Genomic DNA, 24,074 nt, shown 5'->3' on the forward strand with positions numbered 1-24,074 from the left:
ATGAAAATGTGTATCCTTCCAACTACACACATCCAACACATCTAAATGGCAAAATTTGACAAGTGTCAAGCTCACAAGCAACCTTGGAAAAATCCTAGCTGGCATAAATGACAAATTTTTTACTTCTTTGGGTATGAATTTGAATTTGGTTTCCCTCCTTCAATTGTCTCAGCAAACGGGCTACAAAACATTGGATCCATTGCAATAGGCCCAACATAGTCCGACCCAACTGAAACATTTCCTTTAGGGCCAAAAAAAAAAATTGAATTGAAGTAGGAACAGAGGGCAAAAGTTAATATGCATAAGGATGTTTTTATGCACAGTACATAAGTCAATTATAGCCATTTGATCATGGAATTGTGTTGCCACATGTTACGATCTGAATGTGTGACACTGTGAGCCTTGTCACACAGGATCACACTCAGATCACAGAGCTAAGAAATCGCTCGTCTACGCCGTCGCCGTTTCAAAGCTTCTTCTCCATCGTCTTCTCCGTTTCAAAGCTTCTTCTTCGTCGTCTTCTCCGTTCTCTCCATCATCTGTTCATTGTAGTACTAGAGTAAGCTTCTTCTCCGTCGCCGTTTCAAAGCTTCTTCTCCATCGTCTTCTCCGTTTCAAAGCTTCTTCTCCGTCGTCTTCTCCATTCTCTCCATCGTCTGTTCATTGTAGTACTAGAGTAAGCTTCTTCTGATTTTGATATTCATTTTGATTTTGTCTGAACTGAATGTTGTTTTGATTTGAGAATTAGGTTTCATCATTCATCACTATTGATTTTGATTTTGATTTTGAGAATTAGGTTAAACTAAATTGAATTTTGATTTCACATTGACAGAAGAAGATTATGTTGAATTGAATAATTTAGGAATTGAATAATTGCTGAAACCATAAAACCATACTTATGGTTTCAATGTTATATTTCTCTTTTTCTAGGTGTTTTGTATATCCCCTACCATACATAGCTAGCTAGTTGTGTAAGTTGCTGGGATTAATCAGGGATCAAGCTGCGGCAATCATACGTAAGTTGCTGACTTATGGTTAGAGATAAGTTATATAGGACTTATGAGTTACGTACGACACATTTTAATGTTATGTATGCGTTGATTTTATTTCAAGTTGTGTATCTATGTATGTATCTCATGGTTCAAAATACTCCAGGTTCTACTCGGGGGTTGTTATTGGAGCTACGGAGGCATTACTAAGTGGTGTACCATCATTATCAATATCATTAGATTGGTAATTTGGTGATTCTATACATCTGGTTTCAACTATGGTAGAGGTGTTATGTGAACTGGTGTTATGTGAATTTGGTGACGCCGTCTAAGTCTTCAAATGCAATTGTTGTTGTTGGTGAACCATCTTCCGGGAAGTCCACTGCACCAAAGTTCAAAGAAAGACCAAATCCAATTAAGTCAAAGAAGCGACTTAAAAGTGATTATGAAAAAGCTAGAGAAAGACAGAAATTCATTATAGAACGGAAGAAACAAAAGAGAGAAGATGAGGAAAGCTTTAAAGAAAAAAAGTGCAGCAGGAGAAATGCAAGAGCAGCAGTAATGGTTAGAACATGTCCTTTTGTTTTCCATGGACAAGAGCAGGGTCTCACTGACCCAGTTCAGTCGACGAGAATGTTCACAGAAGAGGCTCAAAAGACCCAGACTTCTTCTAACCCTTCACCAGTTGACACTCTGCCAGAAATGCCATCAGCTCCATCTGGACAAAGAGATGCCTCGGGCAATGCTTCTGCGGCAGCTGCTGAAGCATGGATGTCTGCAGGCGCAGGAGGTTTTAAACTAGGACCTGAGAATACTGCTTCATCCAAAAATCAGGTTTCTGCAGATCCTCTTCATAACTCAACGAGGGAGTTCCATCAGCATATTTCACAAATTCAGGGTGAGTTTCCTTCTGGCGGAATGTCGGTCCAGTCTAATAAGAACAATTTTCCATTTAATTCACCTAGACCTCGACCTATTCACACAAGTTCTGTTTCACAGTTTCCCAACCGACCTATGGTTTCCCTCAATCAACATCCGCAGACCATCCTAGATTTCAAATGCAGTCCCCTTGGCGAGGCCTCAGTCCTCAAAGCCAACCGAGGCAGAAACAGCAAACCCTTCCGCCTGACTTGAATATTGATTGTCAATCTCTAGGGTCACCTGCAAAGCAATCCTCTGGTGTTGTTGATTCACAGCAATCAGACCTAGCCTTGCAACTATGAAGTCTCATTTGTGTCTTGGTTTGGAAGTTTCAACTGGAATTGGACTGGTGGAATTTTCAGCCCCTGTTGGATGCTGAATTTTGATCCTTAAAGACTCAAATAAACGTGACAGAAAGCCAACTTTGCACAAGTCGGTCCTGAATCAAAGAGTTTGCATAAAATAACTTAACGACTTGCCATCTTTTCGAAATGACTGACTCTGGGCAGCAATCTCCACTGCCACTGCTGCCGCCCTCCCCGGAGATTGAGCCATAATAAATGCTGCCTGACAATTGATTATGATCAGTAGGTAGTAGGCAAAAAATGTTGCTGATGCCTTGTATATTGTATACAAATTGATGAAAATTCAGTTGTCTAATATTTCTTTGATTTCATGATTATTCTGTATCTGTACTACTGTTACATCTGTATTAGAATTGGTAGTAGGGCATCATAATTATTTAATTATTAATTTGTACATGTTATTTACTTGTTATTAATGGAAAATCACTGATTATTTCCTTTGTACATGTTATTTACATCTGGATTAATGGAAAATCATTTGTGGAAACGAAAACCATTTTACAATATAAATGGTTTTATCGTTTAACTCTCTGAAACCATTTAACCAGTAAAATGGTTTCCAGGATTTTTTTTTTGACACATGTTTCCAGGATTTTTTTATTTTTTTTTGAAACAATGTTTCCAGGATTTTTAAAACCATAAAAACACAATATTGGTTTCATTGTTCAATTTAACCATGGTATTTGATTTGGCAAATCCATCATTATTCTATACTCTTTCATATGTATGGCGCAACCCAATCTTTTTGTTTTTTCAAATTTCGAGTCTCTTATTTTTTTTTTTTTGGAATTTTTAAATAGAATTTTTTAATCTAAATAATAAATTTACTCTTGACCTTGACAGTGTTATATGTTGTATATGTAAATCCTAGATGTAAAAATGGGCAGAATTCGCCCACAAAATGAAAACCATTTTACAATATAAATGGTTTCACTGTTTAACTCTCTGAAACCATTTAACCAGCATAATGGTTTCTAGAATAATATTGCATAAATAATATTCATCCCTCGAATGAGCGGATGTAAACCCGCTGGTCCCCTTTTTAATCCAATTTTATTAATTTTATTATAAAACCATTAGACAATTATTTTGGTTTCACATAGAAAACTATCAAAACCATTATACCACACTTATTATTTCTTGAAAAATTCGCAGAATTTTATACAAAATTATTTGAATATTTTGAGATCCTTTGAGGCCAGTCACTTTCTCTGGTTGTATGTTTTCCTCGAGAATATGAATTTTCGTTACAACAGTAAAACCATAAGTATGAATTTTCGTTACAATTATTCTGGAAACCATTATGCTGGTTAAATGGTTTCAGAGAGTTAAACAGTGAAACCATTTGTATTATAGAATGGTTTTATGTGTTTATTGAAATCAATATTGTGTTTTTATGGTTTTAAAAATCCTGGAAACCATTATGCTGGTTAAATTGTTTCATATAGTTATACACTGAAACCATTTATATTGATAAATGGTTTCAGTTACATTTTAATCTTTCTCAACTTAATTATAAATGCATTTGAACGACATTAACTATTAAGCAGACCCATTTGAAAATTATCTCAATTTTGAAAAAACTCTTGATTTTGGTTTTCATACTTATGATTTTCAATATTATAACCTTGATTTTGAATATTATTAACCCATGATGGATTTGTACACTGAAACCATTATTCTTGTTAAATGGTTTCAGTAAGTTTTACACTGAAACCATTATGCTTGATAAATGGTTTCAGTACGTTATACACTGAAACCATTAGTCTTGTTAAATGGTTTCAGTTACATATACACTTTTGATAAAAGATTCAGGAACTTCCATTAGTTGAAACTTCCATTAGTCTTCCATCAGTCTTGTTAAAAGTGCAAGAGGAAAGTAACAAATGGCTAAATATAATCATAATAATGGACCAGAAGAATTGCATAACTAGTAGAAACTATCGGAAGGATATTGAAACCAGAAAAATGATATTGCAAAATCATTAGAAATCTAATTGCATTAATCGATAGTACACAAACATAGGTCTAAATTCTTTACAATATGTATGTGATGATATTACAATTTCTACCCAAGATGACACATAAAATAACTTAAAATATATAAATACATCCAAAGGTCTACAACAATTTATACAACAAGAATAACATCAATTCTGGGAACTTTTCTAAATTTACTATGCAACTCTTTTAAGAGCTTCAATGGTCTTTTCAGTTTCAACAACATTGTTCTCTTGCCAAACTCCAACAACATCAATTGTTTTAACATAGTTTCCTCGCATTCGCTTCCAAGAGATGCAAGTAGCATCAAGCCTACAAGTAAAAACAACATATATCAATCCCTTTGCGCAAAATTGTCAAAAATAAATCATACTTTAAGAAGAAGTGCATTATTAAGAAGCATTGTCCATGACACCATTCTACCATTCTACCAAATGGTAAATGAACTGATGTTAATTTTGTAGTTCCTCCAAATGGCCTAAACTAAGGATGTAACTGGTACATAATCATTTGAAACCATTCTACCAGCAAAATGGTTTAGGAAGCAACAATTAAACATCAACTACCTGAAACCATTCTACCAGCAAAATGGTTTCAGAGTACATCTCTCTGAAACCATTCTACCAGCTAAATGGTTAAATGGTTTTAGAGTACAACTCTAAAACCAGACATAGTGACAATTCTATGACAAATGCCTCGACTTCCTTAAACCAGACATCAAACATCTTCTTGTAAGTGGTTGGTTCTCCTGACTTCACAAGGAACCTCTCTCCATTAATGCTATTCAAGAATTGGAATGTGCAGCTTTTGAAATTAACAACAAAGCACACATAGTGACTTCCTGGATTACCAATGAGTGCTGGTGTCATGATCTGTTTCAAAGCACATATAAAAAAAGGAACAGAAGTGAGCAGACAAACACAAATTATGATACAAAGTCAATAGAGTAAAACCTAATTAACCATAAGACATTGAAACCATTCAACAAACTTGCAGAACAGGTGAAAAGGTACCATCTAGCAGTTAAACTACCACAATTTATCAAAAAGAAGATAACAAAAAGAGAAATGTAACATTGAAACCATAAGTATGGTTTTATGGTTTCAGTAAGTTATACACTGAAACCATTTATTAAGACTAATGGTTTCAGTGTATAAACTATTGAAACCATAGACTTCAAGACTAACAAGTTTTGGGGAAACATTCAAGATGAAGCAGTTACTTGATGCTCTAATATTTATTTAGTTCTAAAGAATTATTAATTAAGCTATTCCACTGCCATGAGTACTAAATATAGTTGCCGCAAAAAGAGTGATGCTAAAGTATACTACTCTATGACAAAACTCAGAAACAATTCAAAAGCTAGCAAATTGAGTCGTAATAAACACTATGGGAACCAGATTACAAAATTCTTAGCACATTACAAACCTAAAAAGAAAGAAAATCAGACTAGACCATTTTTGAATTCGCAGCAAACGGTAATGTGCCTAAAGCATTAAAAACTATTGTGGCCTCATGGACTCAAACCATTCATACATAATTTACAAAACCATCAACAAAGCTTAAATACATAGAATGAAACAATCACTAAGTAAAGTTTATGAAAAACAGAGTAGTTAAAGGAACTAAAAGACATGCCTTTGTAATTAGAACACCATAGATCTTTATCTTATTATGAATGTAATGATAGAGTAGTTAATTTAAATGGAAAACAAGTGCAGAATAATCACAAATGTTACAGTTATTTTTCTAGAAGTTTTAAACACAATTCTTTAATACGATGAATGGCTGTTAGAACCTGTCGCCTCAAGGAATGTTAAAACTGCTTAGTATATAACCTTGATAAATAAAATTATGCAAAAGATCATCAGTAACTCAAGCAGAAATTATTCACCAAAATGTTAATCTACACACTAAAATTTTGAAACACAATAAATAAAATAATAAGCACAATCATGCAACTAAATTTCTTAATTCTAGTCAGTCATACTTTCTACCTCGCATACTCAAGTCAAGTGATTGGTATGTTTGCTATCTTATTCTAAACGTAAACAAACATTCAAGTGACATAGCAATGAAAACAGAACAACCAAGCTAGAGTGTGGCACAAATTAACATTTTAGCTTAAATTCGAAATAAGGTATATTGCAGACCAATTCTGTACCAGCTCCACAAAATACAATATCACGGACATGACATTTTAATGAATCATTCTATGTGATTGAGTGATAAGTAACTACTACAAATTACACAGAAAACTACCCTAACACTAATCTTACATCTCATAATCACAGTCCAAAAGCACATATTCAACAAGATAGTTTCTGAAATAACATTTTGAGCGTGCTGTAAATTATATATAACATTATGCATCTTGGATTCAAAGGCAAAACCATTAAGTACATCTAAAGGTTTTACAGTAAAACTATCTAAAACCATTCCAATATTATTCATCTTGGATTCAAAGTCATAACAATGCATAAGTAAACAAACTTGAAGTCACAACAGTTCTAAAAATCACATACACATCTAGTTAGAAACTCATATCTCATCTTAAAAAAAAAATTAAGCAACTAACTAACTGCAATTACTTGAAAGCATTTTTCAAACCATTTCCAAAAATTAAGCAACTAACTAACTGCAATTAAGCATCTAAAAATCACATACACATCTAGTTAGAAAATCATGCAACAACAAAACCATTTCCAACCAACTAATTGCAATTACTTGAAAGCATTTTTCAAACTCAACAACAAAATTAAGAGCAATTACTGCAGTAAGCACAAACCTGATTTCGTTTCATTTTGATGATAATGATGATACAGTGATGTTGGACTTTGATTTCCGGCGAGGATGATGGCGATGAAAGATGATTTATGCGTTGATGATGATGGCGATGGTGATGATGTTGAGCTTTGATGGGTTTTGATGATTTCCGGCGAGGGTGATGTTGATGGCGACGGTGATGATGAAAATGGTTTCCGTTTATGCGATGGTGATGAAAATGGCGAGGGTGATGTTCGTTTTCGTTTTCGTTTGGAGAGGGCCGCAAAGGAGTTGGGCTGTGGAGATGAGTTTTGGAATTGGGGGTGTATGACAAAGGAGGGGGTGTATGAAGCATACTTATGCACCGTGCATAAGTATGGCTTATGCACAGTAACCGGACCCGGAACAGAGGGATCAGAAGCGTGTAGCAGCCGTCCCTTTCATTCTGTCTGATGCATCAGTCTTTGACTACCATTTTTGGCTAACCTTATGCTGTTCAATTTTCTTCAAATTTATAAACAAATAACACAATTACTGATTCATGAAACTTCATCTTCATCATTGTTTGGTACCAAGAAGCCCAAGCAGAAGAAAAAACAAAATTGCTGGCAGAAGAACAGTGTAACGTCACTTTCATCACCAACAAAAAAATCTGATTGTTATCGTTTTAGGTACCAGCCTAGAGAAAAAGCAGTCAAAGCTCTACCACTTTCAAATTCAAATTTCAAACTCTCTTCCTCCTCTCTCTCTAAACCCCAAAGCTTTTGAGACTCTGATCGGAGATCGAACACGATGGATGAAGAGTATGATGTCATCGTTTTAGGTACTGGTCTTAAGGAATGCATTCTCAGTGGTCTTCTCTCCGTCGATGGCCTCAAAGTAAGTTGTCTTCCATTTTTCGATTATCATTCTGTTATTACTGTTATCGATCGTGTTTGATTCGTTTTTGCTGCTTAGGTTCTTCACATGGATATTGAAAACTGAGCTCCTCCCTCCCTCAAGGTATGTTCATTTATTTCTGCGTTTTTGAAATCCCTAATTTTCTTATATCTAATTTATAATCCATACTTTTCTAATCCCTCTTTTTATTTTGTTTCTCTCATTCTTTTATCAGGAGGTAAACTTTTCATTCCTGAAACCTGAATCATGTTCTCCCATAAGTGTAGGTATCATTTTTTATTTTCTGGATCTATTTCTTTGTTTTCTGTTTGTATTTAAACGATTCATGAACTTTAATTGATTGTATTTGAGTAGTATTCAGTTGATGTTTGAGATTTGAGTAGTTATGTATTTTTGTTTCAGAATTCAATTTTTTAAATTAGGGTTTGTTTTGATTATCAGAAAATGAACTAAAGTGTTTCAGAATTCAATTATCAGAATTTGAGGAAAAAGGTATGTCTTTCTTCTTTGAAATCCCTAATTCTTCAATAGTGTTTATTATATCTGATTTTATAATCCTCTTACTTTTTTTTTTCTTTCTTTGTTTGAAAATATTGTTGCCCAGTTGTCATATTTATTAGGATTTGTTTCTATCTTTTAGTTAATAATCCCTACTTTTTAGTAATTGTTAGTGGGATTTAGATGGTGAAATATAAGGAACTACATGAATGTCACAACATTGCTTAGTTATCACTTCAATATATGTAAACTCATTTTCTTACTTATCTCTCTTCATTTTCTCTTGATTCCTTCGAACTTCTCTCTCTCAAGGAATCAACCATCTTGGATGGCACAAGCCACAATCTCCAAAAGGTTTCAAATTGCTTCTCCATCTATTATTTTATGATTTAATTTCATCATCTGATTTTTATGTGACATGTTTAATTTTTTGTCAATGTTTGCAAATTAGGTTTTCTTCTCAATCGAATCCTCCAACCTGTTTCAAGATCCATCCCGCAGGTAATTTCAGTTTGTTCTTTTCCAAATCCCTAATTTTCTTCAGTTGCATTTCTAATCTTTTTCTGTTTCGTTTTTTCTTTTCATTCTCTCATTGGAGGTAAAATTTTCATACCTAATTGAAGGAATCACGCTCTCGCATGACACAATCAGGTGAGAGAGATCCAATATATTTTCGCTTTCTTGCTTTTATCTTCTCATGCTTTCTGGTTTTTTCTCGCCTCATTTATTGTTCTCTTTCTCTCTGTTTTTATCTTTCACAACAAGAAATAATGGTAGAAAGTTGGTATGAGAGGTGAAAAATTCTTGACTACATATACTTAAGGTAAACATGTTTTTTGGTGAATATATGTTTGGTCTCCACTTTTAGCTCTGGTTCTGAATATACTAATTGAACTTTTTTTTTTTTTTGGTGATATACTAATTGAACTTTTACAGTCTATATTTATTATTTTAATTTTGATTGTAACTGATATGTTGCTTTGTAGTTTATCAATTGGTAGAGTTTATCAATTGGTTTTGCTACACCAATAACTATTGTTATACATGAAATAGTGAAGAGGATTGGTTGCATCCTCCAAAAAAAAATAGGTTTTGATATTTTATTGATTACAAATTAGTAGATCTAATGTTTATTTGTTTATCTTTTTGATCAGTTTATATGTATTGAGCACACTATTATTTAATTGTGAGATGCTAATTTGAATAGTTTGGGATCAAAGACGACTTTTTTTTTTTTGTTTTGGTAAATTAGTTTGGATTATTGGAGAAACCAGTTGCTATTTTTCCTCAAGTTACCCATGTTGATAGCAACCTCTTTTTAGTTTGATTTCAAGTTATTAACTAATATAAAATATCCTATCAATTGGTGTTTACCTCTTTTTAGTTACTATTTTTTGTATTTATTCTTTTTATATCGATTTTGGAAAAGAGGTTTTTGAAAAGATTGTTGATGACAGGGATATGACAAAGATTGTTACCATTATTGCATTCTCTTTGATGAAAGTAATATTCTTGAATTAGCTTCGAAAATGTTTTCACAAATTAAAGAACACATAGGTTTCAATTCAATAAGATTGGCTTTAAGAGGCATGAATTCAAAAAGATTGGCTTTAAGATTTCAATTCTTGAATTGGCTTTAAGTTTGTAATTGTTTTGTCTATTTTTTCTTTGAAATCAGAAATTATTTACTCTAGCCAATGTGGGTGACTATGAGTTTGTCTATTGAAAGAATCTAAACAATATGCAGCTACTAATTTGCATGAGTTTGTCTATTCAAATTAGTAACTGTTGCTACTAATATGAAGCCCATTTTCATTTTTAATTAGGATAATTTTCATGAGTTTGTTTTGACTATGAGTAAGTTTTATGAACATACTTATTTCTTTTAGCTTTGTTAAACTTTGGCATATTACTTATTGTGCACTTCATGGAGAAAAGGAATTATTAACCTTTTTCTATATCAACATTGTTGAAGGTTTTAGAACCAGTCTCTTTGAATGCTTTTCATTTTTGTTTTTAAATAATGCAAATATCTGATCTATTTCTTTTTTGGATTTTCAATTCAGCAGTTAACTTTTCATTATTAATCTTTTTTGTGGTTAGAGCACATTGGATAGTGCAATGGGTTGCTAGCTTTTTACCAATATTCTATAGCCTTATGTTCACTTTCAATTTCATTTGTAACAGATGGTTAAGAAATTTGTCTAATCATTTACATTACCAATTTGGAATCCCAGTTCATGCCTTGGACTCAATGAAATGTGTGGCTGCTGTAAAAAGGAAAGGAGTAGTGCCAGAAGATGATATTTACATTAAGTTTCTTACTTCCTTTTCATTGATGAAGAACGAGGTAGTACATTAAGCTATCTTCCATAAATTATTTTATTATTGCTATATATCTTTTATATTTGTTCATTATCCTATAAATGTATTTGTTTTTATTTTCCGATCTACTGAGTTTGAAGTGTACGAATGATCGCTAGCATCGAGTAAGTAACATGAAGGCTAACATAAAGGTTAACCAAAAACCCTTTTGTACAACATTTGTATTCTGGCAAAAGCTCGAAAAACTTTAAAACCAATTATGAAGGCTTGAACCAGAATGTGTAGGTGATTTTTACAAAAAAGATGAAGCCATGGATGTTGTTGATAGAATTATGAATTATGAAGGCTAACCTGAATGTGTTGGTGATTTTTCTCTTCTTTTTGTTTGTTTGTTTTGGTATATATAGTCTGAAATAATACTTTGTGCTACTAAATACATGCAACACTTTCTTTTAAACATGTTATCAAATTTATTCTTCTTTTGGTTGGTAACTCCTTTTGATAACACATCTTTTGTTGATATAAAATTCTTCCAAATTCTATAATATTTGTTGAAGTTGGATTAGAGTTCCATTAGTTTATATGTGATGGGTGTACCATGTACAGATCTGCCAATAAAATTTTGGTGTATGCAAATTCTATAACCCTTTTAATAACTCATCATGATATGAATTGTGTTTTGCAGATAGATTTTGGGGTTTGTGGGAATTTTGTTCTATTTTCTTAGATTTACCTCTTTTGATAACCTACTTGTGTTTTGCAGATAACTATACTTTGCAATTACCATTTTTAATGTTGTTGGTTGTAGAAACTATAAATTCAATGCAGCTCTTCATTCTCAATTAACTTAGTTTAAAAATTTCAGGAAGCATCATGAGCTCCATTTTCCTTCCAAAGAAGAAACCCATGGATATTGAAAACTGAGCTCCTCCCTCCCTCAAGGTATGTTCATTTATTTCTTCGTTTTTGAAATCCCTATTTTTCATCAATCTAATTTATAATCCTGGATTTTGTAATCCTTCTTTTTATTTTGGTTTTCACATTCTTTTATTAGGAGGTAAAATTTTCATTCCTGAAATCCGAATCGTGTTCTCCCAAAAGTGTAGGTATCACTCTTGATTTTCTAGATCTCTTTTCTTTCGATTTCTTTTTGTATTTAAATGATTCTTGGGCTGTTTGCTGGTGATATATTTAAGCTCGAGTTGTTGTCTAGAATTTGATGATACTTTCTCTCACTCTTTCGTTTTCTTTCTCCTCTAGGTTTCGTTTTATGTTTCATTTAGTGATATGTGATAACCAATTTCTAATTTTTAAAACATTTTATTCAAGTAGGAGCAGAAGAATCCGAATCTAATTAGAATAAATGTTTAAACTACATGGTTTGGTACCTATCTTTAGTTTAAACTACATATTAATATTTTAATTTCCGTTTCCATTACTTAATTTCATTTTATTATTACTACTACTTGCACGAATTATAATTATATGACATTAAGAGCATACCACTAGCTTATTATTGCTCTAACTGTCATGATAAAAAAGGACATTTAAGTATATTAAAAAAAGGTTTTTCTAAGTATATAACATATTCAAAGCCTCTTAAAGCTAATGGTTTAAGTCTTGACTCAATCTATTTGTTTCTATCTTTTAGTTAATAATCCCTACCTTTTAGGAGTTGTTAGTGAGATTTAGATGGTTTTCTCAACTACAATATGTTTGATTTGTTTGATTCTGGTGTTATGAAGCACACTACATTTAGTAGTTCTTTCCTTCTCCTCACTTTCTTACTCATCTCACTCCATTTTTTCTTTATTCCTTCGAACGTCTCTCCAGGAATCAACCATCTTGGATGGCACAAGCTAAAATCTCCAAATGTTTCAAATTGCTTCTTCATCTGTTATTTCATGATTTAATTTCATCATCTAATTTATGTGAAATGTTTAATTTTCTGTCTATGTTTGCAAAGTAGGTTGTCTTCTCAATCGAATCCTCCGACCTGTTTCAAGATCCATCCCGCAGGTAATTTCAGTTTCGTTCCTTTTCCAAATCCCTAATTTTCTTCGATCACATTTCAAAGACTCTATTTGTTTCCTGCTTTTTATCTTCTATTTATTCATTTTCTCTCTTGGATCAAAACCTTGAAAACCAAATAAGCTATGCTTTATCTATGTTTAAATGACTTTTGCCAAGCACCTTAACTATATTATTATTTTTTTTCCAGTTATTGTGAGTGTTTTTCTGCCGGTGTTTACTGCATAGAGCCCTGCTCCTGTCAGGAATGCAATAACAAAATAGTGTCATGGTATGTCATGGCCTTTGGATTATGTTGTTGTTTGATTCTGATGTTATGAAGCACACTACATTTAGTAGTTCTTTCCTTCTCCTCCTCACCATTACATGTCTTATGTGTATGATTTGACTTTGAACTTGGATAATTGAATTGAAAACTTTACCTGACTACTACTTCTTTATTCTTGGTTATATTTTGATTCAACAATATGATTAAGGTAATTTATATCTGTTTTCTAATTCGGTGGTGTTGCTTTTGCTTATGCAAACAAGATGTTTGTAAAGTCACATTATTGGAGTGCTCATTTGCTTAAAGGAGAAAAGAGAACAAGTTTGTTTGAATGGTAAGTAACTTATTTTTCCTTGCTCTCATGTATTTTCTGTGTATGGGCTTTCACATTTTCTTTTTTACATATTATTTAAGGTATGTCTCATGTGTCTCTTCAAGCTATTTACTTTATGTCTTCAACCTAATAGTTTCAAATATAACAAATCAAGTTGATGTGTTGGACTTCTTTTTCTCTGATTCAAAATTTTAGAAAATAGAATTTGAGTTTGTTTTATTATGTGTTGGATTATATTTTGTGGTCTTTAACTTGAAAGGCAGTTTGAGTTCGTTTATATTGAGATGTCTTTTTATTTACTTGCTTTCTGTCGTTTGATTGAATATGTTCTTTTCTATTTCCATTTGATTAATAACTAATGATGAATATTTTTAAAATTTGTAGAACTCTATCAATTCCAAATGAAATCGCAAAACGGTGGTTCAAGATTCAAGTTAAATTGTGTGAAGGGAATCCAAAGATTTTGACCCCTTGCAGTAAATTTAAAGATTTGAGTAATCTTAAGGTATTAATATGATATCATTGAATATTTACTTTACATTACCAATGATATTTTATTGTTCTTCAAATTTTGAATTAACATGTTTCTTCAAACATGATTGTGGTTGCAGCTTCAAAATATTTACTATAATGGAAACTAGGAGGAGCATGAGCAAACAATTTTTTTTTGTATGCATCTTTTATATTTTGTCATTGGGGATCACTATTTAAATTTGGAAGAAGAGGTTAAAAATAAGAACCTCAAGATTTTATGGATACATATTATTATTTTGATTCGTTTCCAAACTACTACTTGCAAGAATTATAATTATATGCAATTAACAGCGTACCACTAGCTTATTAGTTATTATTACTCCGACTGTAATGATATAGAGTATATGGGAATCAGGCCTTGAAACTTTTTTAAGCATGTGATCTACTTCTAATTTTTTTTATATATGTTTTGTAGCATAACTAAAGTAGTTATGATTATGTAAATCTAAACATGTTTCAATGATATAAAAGTTTTCTTTAAAACAAAGTACTTGCACATTGAAATAGGTATGTAAATTACACTAAGAAATATGTCATCTTAATTGAGGAGAAGAAAGTAAAAAAATATTATTTTGTCATTAGAAATATGCCTCTAAAGTAATTTTTAACTAAGAAATATTTTTAAGAAATATTTTTTATCATTTGATTGAATGAGATATTCTTGGGTGGTCATGGCACGAAAAAATTTCATTTGGTCGCACACACAAAATACAACATATAATATAATTTTTTTTACATTCACTTTTTCTTGTGTGTGACCAAATAGAATTTTTTGGTCTCATGACCACACAAGAATATCTACGATTGAATATAGTTATTTGTACTACATACTTCTTTTAAATCTTAAGAGCAACTACATATGAAGTTTTGGAACAATTAGATATTCAAGAGTAAGTGAAATATTAAATAGGGTAATGTGAAAGTAATGTTAAAAAATTGAGGGGGTGAGTGACATTTTAACCTAACTCAAGGAGGTTAATGAAATTTCCTTTTTTTATAATTATGCGTATTCAATAGGCTTGAAATATTTACGCATAGTTTTATTTTTTACTAATACATTAATTTGATGAATTGGTCTTCAATGAAATTTATTTTAAGTTTTTATCTAATGTATTGTTTTGATAAATTAGTCTTTAATGAAATTTATTTTAGTTTTATATTTTCCAAGAATATTAGAGCATGAATTCCATGTTACATGTAAATGGAGTAATATTTCTCACTTAATTAGACTAACTACTATTTAGTAATTCTAACTTCTATGTATTATCGATTCATTCTTATCCAATTAGATTAATTGCGACTTAAGAATTCTAATTTTAATGATAAAATGATTCAATATCATCTAATTACATTAATTTTCACTTAGAAATTCAAACTTCATAATACAACAGAGTAATATAATTTTAGTTTTAGCATCAATAAATTCAAAATTTTATATCTCTAAAAAACGCGTGGTAGGCTCGGCAGGGCTATACGATTTTATGTAGACTTTATTAGACACATGAGAGGTTATACGATTTTGACTTTTGAATCTTATTTTGGAGTTTTTTTATTAGGTGGTTTTTTATTTTCTAACTCGATGCGATATCTCATCTAATTATATTAATTTTCACTTAGAAATTCTAACTTCATAATACAACGGAGTAATATAATTTAAGTTTTAGCATCGATAAATTACAAATTTTATATCTCCAAAAAACATGCAGTGGGCTTGGCAGGGCTATACGATTTTATGTAGCTTTTTTTATACACACGAGAGACTGTATAATTTTGACTTTTAAATCTTATTTTGGGTTTTTTTTTATCAGGTGGTTTTTTATTTTCTAACTCCAGGTGATATCTCATCTAATTACATTAATTTACACTTAGAAATTCTAACTTCATAATACAACAGAGTAATATAATTAAGTTTTAGCATCAATAATTTCCAAATTTTATATCCCTAAAAAACATGCGGGGGGCTCGACAGGGCTATACGATTTTATGTAGCTTTTATTATACACACGAGATGTTGTACGATTTTGACTTTTGAATCTTATTTTGGGGTTTTTTTTATCAGGTGATTTTTTATTATCTTACTCCAGGTGATATCTCATCTAATTACATTAATTTTCACTTAGAAATTTTAACTTCATAATACAACAGAGTAATATAATTTAAGTTTTAGCATCAATAAATTCCAAATTTTATATCTCTAAAAAACACGCGGGGGGCTCGGCAGGGCTATACGATTTTATGTAGCTTTCATTATACACACGAGAGGCTGTACGATTTTGACTTTTGAATCTTATTTTGGGGTTTTTATTATTAGGTGGTTTTTTATTTTCTAACTCCAGGTGATATCTCATCTAATTACATTAATTTTCACTTAGAAATTCTAACTTCATATTACAATAGAGTAATATAATTTAAGTTTTAGATCAATAAATTCCAAATTTTATATCTCTAAAAACATGCGGGGGGCTCGGCAGGGCTATGCGATTTTATGTAGACTTTATTAGACACATGAGAGGTTATACGATTTTGACTTTTGAATCTTATTTTGGAGTTTTTTTTATTAGGTGGTTTTTTATTTTCTAACTCGATGCGATATCTCATCTAATTATATTAATTTTCACTTAGAAATTCTAACTTCATAATACAACGGAGTAATATAATTTAAGTTTTAGCATCGATAAATTCCAAATTTTATATCTCCAAAAAACATGCAGTGGGCTTGGCAGGGCTATACGATTTTATGTAGCTTTTTTTATACACACGAGAGGCTGTATAATTTTGACTTTTAAATCTTATTTTGGGTTTTTTTTTATCAGGTGGTTTTTTATTTTCTAACTCGATGCGATATCACATCTAATTATATTAATTTTCACTTAGAAATTCTAACATCATAATACAACGGAGTAATATAATTTAAGTTTTAGCATCGATAAATTCCAAATTTTATATCTCTAAAAAACATGCAGTGGGCTTGGCAGGGCTATACGATTTTATGTAGCTTTTTTATACACACGAGAGGCTGTATAATTTTGACTTTTAAATCTTATTTTGAGTTTTTTTTTTATCAGGTGGTTTTTTATTTTCTAACTCCAGGGTGATATCTCATCTAATTACATTAATTTTTCACTTAGAAATTCTAACTTCATAATACAACAGAGTAATATAATTTAAGTTTTAGCATCAATAAATTCCAAATTTTATATCTCTAAAAAACATGCGGGGGGCTCGACAGGGCTATACGATTTTATGTAGCTTTTATTATACACACGAGATGTTGTACGATTTTGACTTTTGAATCTTATTTTGGGGTTTTTTTTATCAGGTGATTTTTTATTATCTTACTCCAGGTGATATCTCATCTAATTACATTAATTTTCACTTAGAAATTCTAACTTCATAATACAATAGAGTAATATAATTTAAGTTTTAGATCAATAAATTCCAAATTTTATATCTCTAAAAACATGCGGGGGGCTCGGCAGGGCTATGCGATTTTATGTAGACTTTATTAGACACATGAGAGGTTATACGATTTTGACTTTTGAATCTTATTTTGGGGTTTTTATTATTAGGTGGTTTTTTATTTTCTAACTCCAGGTGATATCTCATCTAATTACATTAATTTTCACTTAGAAATTATAACTTCATATTACAATAGAGTAATATAATTTAAGTTTTAGATCAATAAATTCCAAATTTTATATCTCTAAAAACATGCGGGGGGCTCGGCAGGGCTATGCGATTTTATGTAGACTTTATTAGACACATGAGAGGTTATACGATTTTGACTTTTGAATCTTATTTTGGAGTTTTTTTTATTAGGTGGTTTTTTATTTTCTAACTCGATGCGATATCTCATCTAATTATATTAATTTTCACTTAGAAATTCTAACTTCATAATACAACGGAGTAATATAATTTAAGTTTTAGCATCGATAAATTCCAAATTTTATATCTCCAAAAAACATGCAGTGGGCTTGGCAGGGCTATACGATTTTATGTAGTTTTTTTTATACACACGAGAGGCTGTATAATTTTGACTTTTAAATCTTATTTTGGGTTTTTTTTTATCAGGTGGTTTTTTATTTTCTAACTCGATGCGATATCACATCTAATTATATTAATTTTCACTTAGAAATTCTAACATCATAATACAACGGAGTAATATAATTTAAGTTTTAGCATCGATAAATTCCAAATTTTATATCTCTAAAAAACATGCAGTGGGCTTGGCAGGGCTATACGATTTTATGTAGCTTTTTTGTACACACGAGAGGCTGTATAATTTTGACTTTTAAATCTTATTTTGAGTTTTTTTTTTTATCAGGTGGTTTTTTATTTTCTAACTCCAGGGTGATATCTCATCTAATTACATTAATTTTTCACTTAGAAATTCTAACTTCATAATACAACAGAGTAATATAATTTAAGTTTTAGCATCAATAAATTCCAAATTTTATATCTCTAAAAAACATGCGGGGGGCTCGACAGGGCTATACGATTTTATGTAGCTTTTATTATACACACGAGATGTTGTACGATTTTGACTTTTGAATCTTATTTTGGGGTTTTTTTTATCAGGTGATTTTTTATTATCTTACTCCAGGTGATATCTCATCTAATTACATTAATTTTCACTTAGAAATTCTAACTTCATAATACAATAGAGTAATATAATTTAAGTTTTAGATCAATAAATTCCAAATTTTATATCTCTAAAAACATGCGGGGGGCTCGGCAGGGCTATGCGATTTTATGTAGACTTTATTAGACACATGAGAGGTTATACGATTTTGACTTTTGAATCTTATTTTGGGGTTTTTATTATTAGGTGGTTTTTTATTTTCTAACTCCAGGTGATATCTCATCTAATTACATTAATTTTCACTTAGAAATTCTAACTTCATAATACAATAGAGTAATATAATTTAAGTTTTAGATCAATAAATTCCAAATTTTATATCTCTAAAAACATGCGGGGGGCTCGGCAGGGCTACGCGATTTTATGTAGACTTTATTAGACACATGAGAGGTTATACGATTTTGACTTTTGAATCTTATTTTGGAGTTTTTTTTATTAGGTGGTTTTTTATTTTCTAACTCGATGCGATATCTCATCTAATTATATTAATTTTCACTTAGAAATTCTAACTTCATAATACAACGGAGTAATATAATTTAAGTTTTAGCATCGATAAATTCCAAATTTTATATCTCCAAAAAAACATGCAGTGGGCTTGGCAGGGCTATACGATTTTATGTAGCTTTTTTTATACACACGAGAGGCTGTATAATTTTGACTTTTAAATCTTATTTTGGGTTTTTTTTTATCAGGTGGTTTTTTATTTTCTAACTCGATGTGATATCACATCTAATTATATTAATTTTCACTTAGAAATTCTAACTTCATAATACAACGGAGTAATATAATTTAAGTTTTAGCATCGATAAATTCCAAATTTTATATCTCCAAAAAACATGCAGTGGGCTTGGCAGGGCTATACGATTTTATGTAGCTTTTTTTATACACACGAGAGGCTGTATAATTTTGATTTTTAAATCTTATTTTGGGTTTTTTTTTATCAGGTGGTTTTTTATTTTCTAACTCAATGCGATATCACATCTAATTATAATAATTTTCACTTAGAAATTCTAACATCATAATACAACGGAGTAATATAATTTAAGTTTTAGCATCGATAAATTCCAAATTTTATATCTCTAAAAAACATGCAGTGGGCTTGGCAGGGCTATACGATTTTATGTAGCTTTTTTATACACACGAGAGGCTGTATAATTTTGACTTTTAAATCTTATTTTGAGTTTTTTTTTTATCAGGTGGTTTTTTATTTTCTAACTCCAGGGTGATATCTGATCTAATTACATTAATTTTTCACTTAGAAATTCTAACTTCATAATACAACAGAGTAATATAATTTAAGTTTTAGCATCAATAAATTCCAAATTTTATATCTCTAAAAAACATGCGGGGGGCTCGACAGGGCTATACGATTTTATGTAGCTTTTATTATACACACGAGATGTTGTACGATTTTGACTTTTGAATCTTATTTTGGGGTTTTTTTTATCAGGTGATTTTTTATTATCTTACTCCAGGTGATATCTCATCTAATTACATTAATTTTCACTTAGAAATTCTAACTTCATAATACAATAGAGTAATATAATTTAAGTTTTAGATCAATAAATTCCAAATTTTATATCTCTAAAAACATGCGGGGGGCTCGGCAGGGCTATGCGATTTTATGTAGACTTTATTAGACACATGAGAGGTTATACGATTTTGACTTTTGAATCTTATTTTGGGGTTTTTATTATTAGGTGGTTTTTTATTTTCTAACTCCAGGTGATATCTCATCTAATTACATTAATTTTCACTTAGAAATTCTAACTTCATAATACAATAGAGTAATATAATTTAAGTTTTAGATCAATAAATTCCAAATTTTATATCTCTAAAAACATGCGGGGGGCTCGGCAGGGCTATGCGATTTTATGTAGACTTTATTAGACACATGAGAGGTTATACGATTTTGACTTTTGAATCTTATTTTGGAGTTTTTTTTATTAGGTGGTTTTTTATTTTCTAACTCGATGCGATATCTCATCTAATTATATTAATTTTCACTTAGAAATTCTAACTTCATAATACAACGGAGTAATATAATTTAAGTTTTAGCATCGATAAATTCCAAATTTTATATCTCCAAAAAAACATGCAGTGGGCTTGGCAGGGCTATACGATTTTATGTAGCTTTTTTTATACACACGAGAGGCTGTATAATTTTGACTTTTAAATCTTATTTTGGGTTTTTTTTTATCAGGTGGTTTTTTATTTTCTAACTCGATGCGATATCACATCTAATTATATTAATTTTCACTTAGAAATTCTAACTTCATAATACAACGGAGTAATATAATTTAAGTTTTAGCATCGATAAATTCCAAATTTTATATCTCCAAAAAACATGCAGTGGGCTTGGCAGGGCTATACGATTTTATGTAGCTTTTTTTATACACACGAGAGGCTGTATAATTTTGACTTTTAAATCTTATTTTGGCTTTTTTTTTATCAGGTGGTTTTTTATTTTCTAACTCGATGCGATATCACATCTAATTATATTAATTTTCACTTAGAAATTCTAACATCATAATACAACGGAGTAATATAATTTAAGTTTTAGCATCGATAAATTCCAAATTTTATATCTCTAAAAAACATGCAGTGGGCTTGGCAGGGCTATACGATTTTATGTAGCTTTTTTATACACACGAGAGGCTGTATAATTTTGACTTTTAAATCTTATTTTGAGTTTTTTTTTTTATCAGGTGGTTTTTTATTTTCTAACTCCAGGGTGATATCTCATCTAATTACATTAATTTTTCACTTAGAAATTCTAACTTCATAATACAACAGAGTAATATAATTTAAGTTTTAGCATCAATAAATTCCAAATTTTATATCTCTAAAAAACATGCGGGGGGCTCGACAGGGCTATACGATTTTATGTAGCTTTTATTATACACACGAGATGTTGTACGATTTTGACTTTTGAATCTTATTTTGGGGTTTTTTTTATCAGGTGATTTTTTATTATCTTACTCCAGGTGATATCTCATCTAATTACATTAATTTTCACTTAGAAATTCTAACTTCATAATACAATAGAGTAATATAATTTAAGTTTTAGATCAATAAATTCCAAATTTTATATCTCTAAAAACATGCGGGGGGCTCGGCAGGGCTATGCGATTTTATGTAGACTTTATTAGACACATGAGAGGTTATACGATTTTGACTTTTGAATCTTATTTTGGGGTTTTTATTATTAGGTGGTTTTTTATTTTCTAACTCCAGGTGATATCTCATCTAATTACATTAATTTTCACTTAGAAATTCTAACTTCATAATACAATAGAGTAATATAATTTAAGTTTTAGATCAATAAATTCCAAATTTTATATCTCTAAAAACATGCGGGGGGCTCGGCAGGGCTATGCGATTTTATGTAGACTTTACGATTTTGACTTTTCAATCTTATTTTGGAGTTTTTTTTATTAGGTGGTTTTTTATTTTCTAACTCGATGCGATATCTCATCTAATTATATTAATTTTCACTTAGAAATTCTAACTTCATAATACAACGGAGTAATATAATTTAAGTTTTAGCATCAATAAATTCCAAATTTTATATCTCTAAAAAAACATGCAGTGGGCTTGGCAGGGCTATACGATTTTATGTAGCTTTTTTTATACACACGAGAGGCTGTATAATTTTGACTTTTAAATCTTATTTTGGGTTTTTTTTTATCAGGTGGTTTTTTATTTTCTAACTCGATGCGATATCACATCTAATTATATTAATTTTCACTTAGAAATTCTAACTTCATAATACAACGGAGTAATATAATTTAAGTTTTAGCATCGATAAATTCCAAATTTTATATCTCTAAAAAACATGCAGTGGGCTTGGCAGGGCTATACGATTTTATGTAGCTTTTTTATACACACGAGAGGCTGTATAATTTTGACTTTTAAATCTTATTTTGAGTTTTTTTTTTTATCAGGTGGTTTTTTATTTTCTAACTCCAGGTGATATCTCATCTAATTACATTAATTTTTCACTTAGAAATTCTAACTTCATAATTCAACAGAGTAATATAATTTAAGTTTTAGCATCAATAAATTCCAAATTTTATATCTCTAAAAAACATGCGGGGGGCTCGATAGGGCTATACGATTTTATGTAGCTTTTATTATACACACGAGATGTTGTACGATTTTGATTTTTGAATCTTATTTTGGGGTTTTTCTTATCAGGTGATTTTTTATTATCTTACTCGAGGTGATATCTCATCTAATTACATTAATTTTCACTTAAAAATTTTAACTTCATAATACAACAGAGTAATAAAATTTAAGTTTTAGCATCAATAAATTCCAAATTTTATATCTCTAAAAAACACGCGGGGGGCTCGGCAGGGCTATACGATTTTATGTAGCTTTCATTATACACACGAGAGGCTGTACGATTTTGACTTTTGAATCTTATTTTGGGGTTTTTATTATTAGGTGGTTTTTTATTTTCAAACTCCAGGTGATATCTCATCTAATTACATTAATTTTCACTTAGAAATTCTAACTTCATAATACAATAGAGTAATATAATTTAAGTTTTAGATCAATAAATTCCAAATTTTATATCTCTAAAAACATGCGGGGGGCTCGGCAGGGCTATGCGATTTTATGTAGCTTTTATTATACACATGAGAGGTTGTACGATTTTGACTTTTGAATCTTATTTTGGGGTTTTTTTTTATCAGGTGTTTTTTTTTTTCTAACTCCAGGTGATATCTCATCTAATTACATTAATGTTCACTTAGAAATTCTAACTTCATAATACAACAGAGTAATATAATTTAAGTTTTAGCATCAATAAATTCCAAATTTTATATCTCTAAAAAACACGCGGGGGGCTCGACAGGGCTATACGATTTTATGTAGCTTTTATTATACACACGAGATGTTGTACGATTTTGACTTTTGAATCTTATTTTGGGGTTTTTTTTATCAGGTGATTTTTTATTATCTTACTCCAGGTGATATCTCATCTAATTACATTAATTTTCACTTAGAAATTCTAACTTCATAATACAATAGAGTAATATAATTTAAGTTTTAGATCAATAAATTCCAAATTTTATATCTCTAAAAACATGCGGGGGGCTCGGCAGGGCTATGCGATTTTATGTAGACTTTATTAGACACATGAGAGGTTATACGATTTTGACTTTTGAATCTTATTTTGGGGTTTTTATTATTAGGTGGTTTTTTATTTTCTAACTCCAGGTGATATCTCATCTAATTACATTAATTTTCACTTAGAAATTCTAACTTCATAATACAATAGAGTAATATAATTTAAGTTTTAGATCAATAAATTCCAAATTTTATATCTCTAAAAACATGCGGGGGGCTCGGCAGGGCTATGCGATTTTATGTAGACTTTATTAGACACATGAGAGGTTATACGATTTTGACTTTTGAATCTTATTTTGGAGTTTTTTTTATTAGGTGGTTTTTTATTTTCTAACTCGATGCGATATCTCATCTAATTATATTA

The 24,074-nt window shown here is 30.5% G+C and overlaps 3 protein-coding genes and 1 long non-coding RNA gene across 21 annotated transcripts in view; 2 read left to right on the plus strand and 2 right to left on the minus strand.

Annotated features, from left to right (window-relative positions):
* Positions 1-24,074, minus strand: part of LOC123903830 (esterase OVCA2-like) — a 53,192-nt gene that overhangs the window by 11,674 nt on the left and 17,444 nt on the right. The window lies entirely within an intron of this gene.
* Positions 345-2,719, plus strand: LOC123903831. 3 transcript variants are annotated; one of them, XM_045953484.1, is made up of 3 exons: positions 345-676; positions 931-1,016; positions 1,156-2,719. In XM_045953484.1, the coding sequence occupies exon 3, from the start codon at positions 1,551-1,553 to the stop codon at positions 2,121-2,123; it is 573 nt and encodes a 190-aa protein (XP_045809440.1). In that variant the 5' UTR covers positions 345-676; positions 931-1,016; positions 1,156-1,550; the 3' UTR covers positions 2,124-2,719. The 3 variants fall into 3 exon arrangements, with proteins under 3 accessions (XP_045809440.1, XP_045809438.1, XP_045809439.1); XM_045953482.1 differs by having other exon boundaries at positions 461-676; positions 994-1,016; positions 1,156-2,698; XM_045953483.1 differs by having other exon boundaries at positions 544-559; positions 1,156-2,698.
* On the minus strand, positions 4,341-7,457 carry LOC123903832. The gene is made up of 2 exons (XM_045953485.1): positions 7,065-7,457; positions 4,341-5,148 (listed from the first exon to the last, which is right to left on the minus strand). Exons 1-2 carry the CDS (start codon positions 7,395-7,397, stop codon positions 4,912-4,914), a joined length of 570 nt encoding a protein of 189 aa, XP_045809441.1. The 5' UTR covers positions 7,398-7,457; the 3' UTR covers positions 4,341-4,911.
* On the plus strand, positions 7,556-14,305 carry LOC123903834. Of its 15 annotated transcripts, XR_006808201.1 has the most exons (16): positions 7,556-7,921; positions 8,000-8,044; positions 8,157-8,204; positions 8,384-8,434; positions 8,753-8,794; positions 8,892-8,941; positions 9,039-9,091; positions 10,678-10,790; positions 10,906-10,956; positions 11,631-11,707; positions 11,820-11,871; positions 12,735-12,784; positions 12,987-13,067; positions 13,328-13,398; positions 13,783-13,903; positions 14,010-14,227. It is a non-coding gene; the product is annotated as an uncharacterized LOC123903834 (long non-coding RNA). The 15 variants fall into 15 exon arrangements; XR_006808188.1 differs by lacking the exon at positions 10,906-10,956 and having other exon boundaries at positions 7,567-7,921; positions 9,039-9,263; XR_006808192.1 differs by lacking the exon at positions 10,906-10,956 and having other exon boundaries at positions 7,579-7,921; positions 9,064-9,091.

The sequence above is a fragment of the Trifolium pratense genome, linkage group LG2, assembly GCF_020283565.1.
Source record: "Trifolium pratense cultivar HEN17-A07 linkage group LG2, ARS_RC_1.1, whole genome shotgun sequence".
In the NCBI taxonomy this organism is placed as follows: domain Eukaryota; kingdom Viridiplantae; phylum Streptophyta; class Magnoliopsida; order Fabales; family Fabaceae; genus Trifolium; species Trifolium pratense.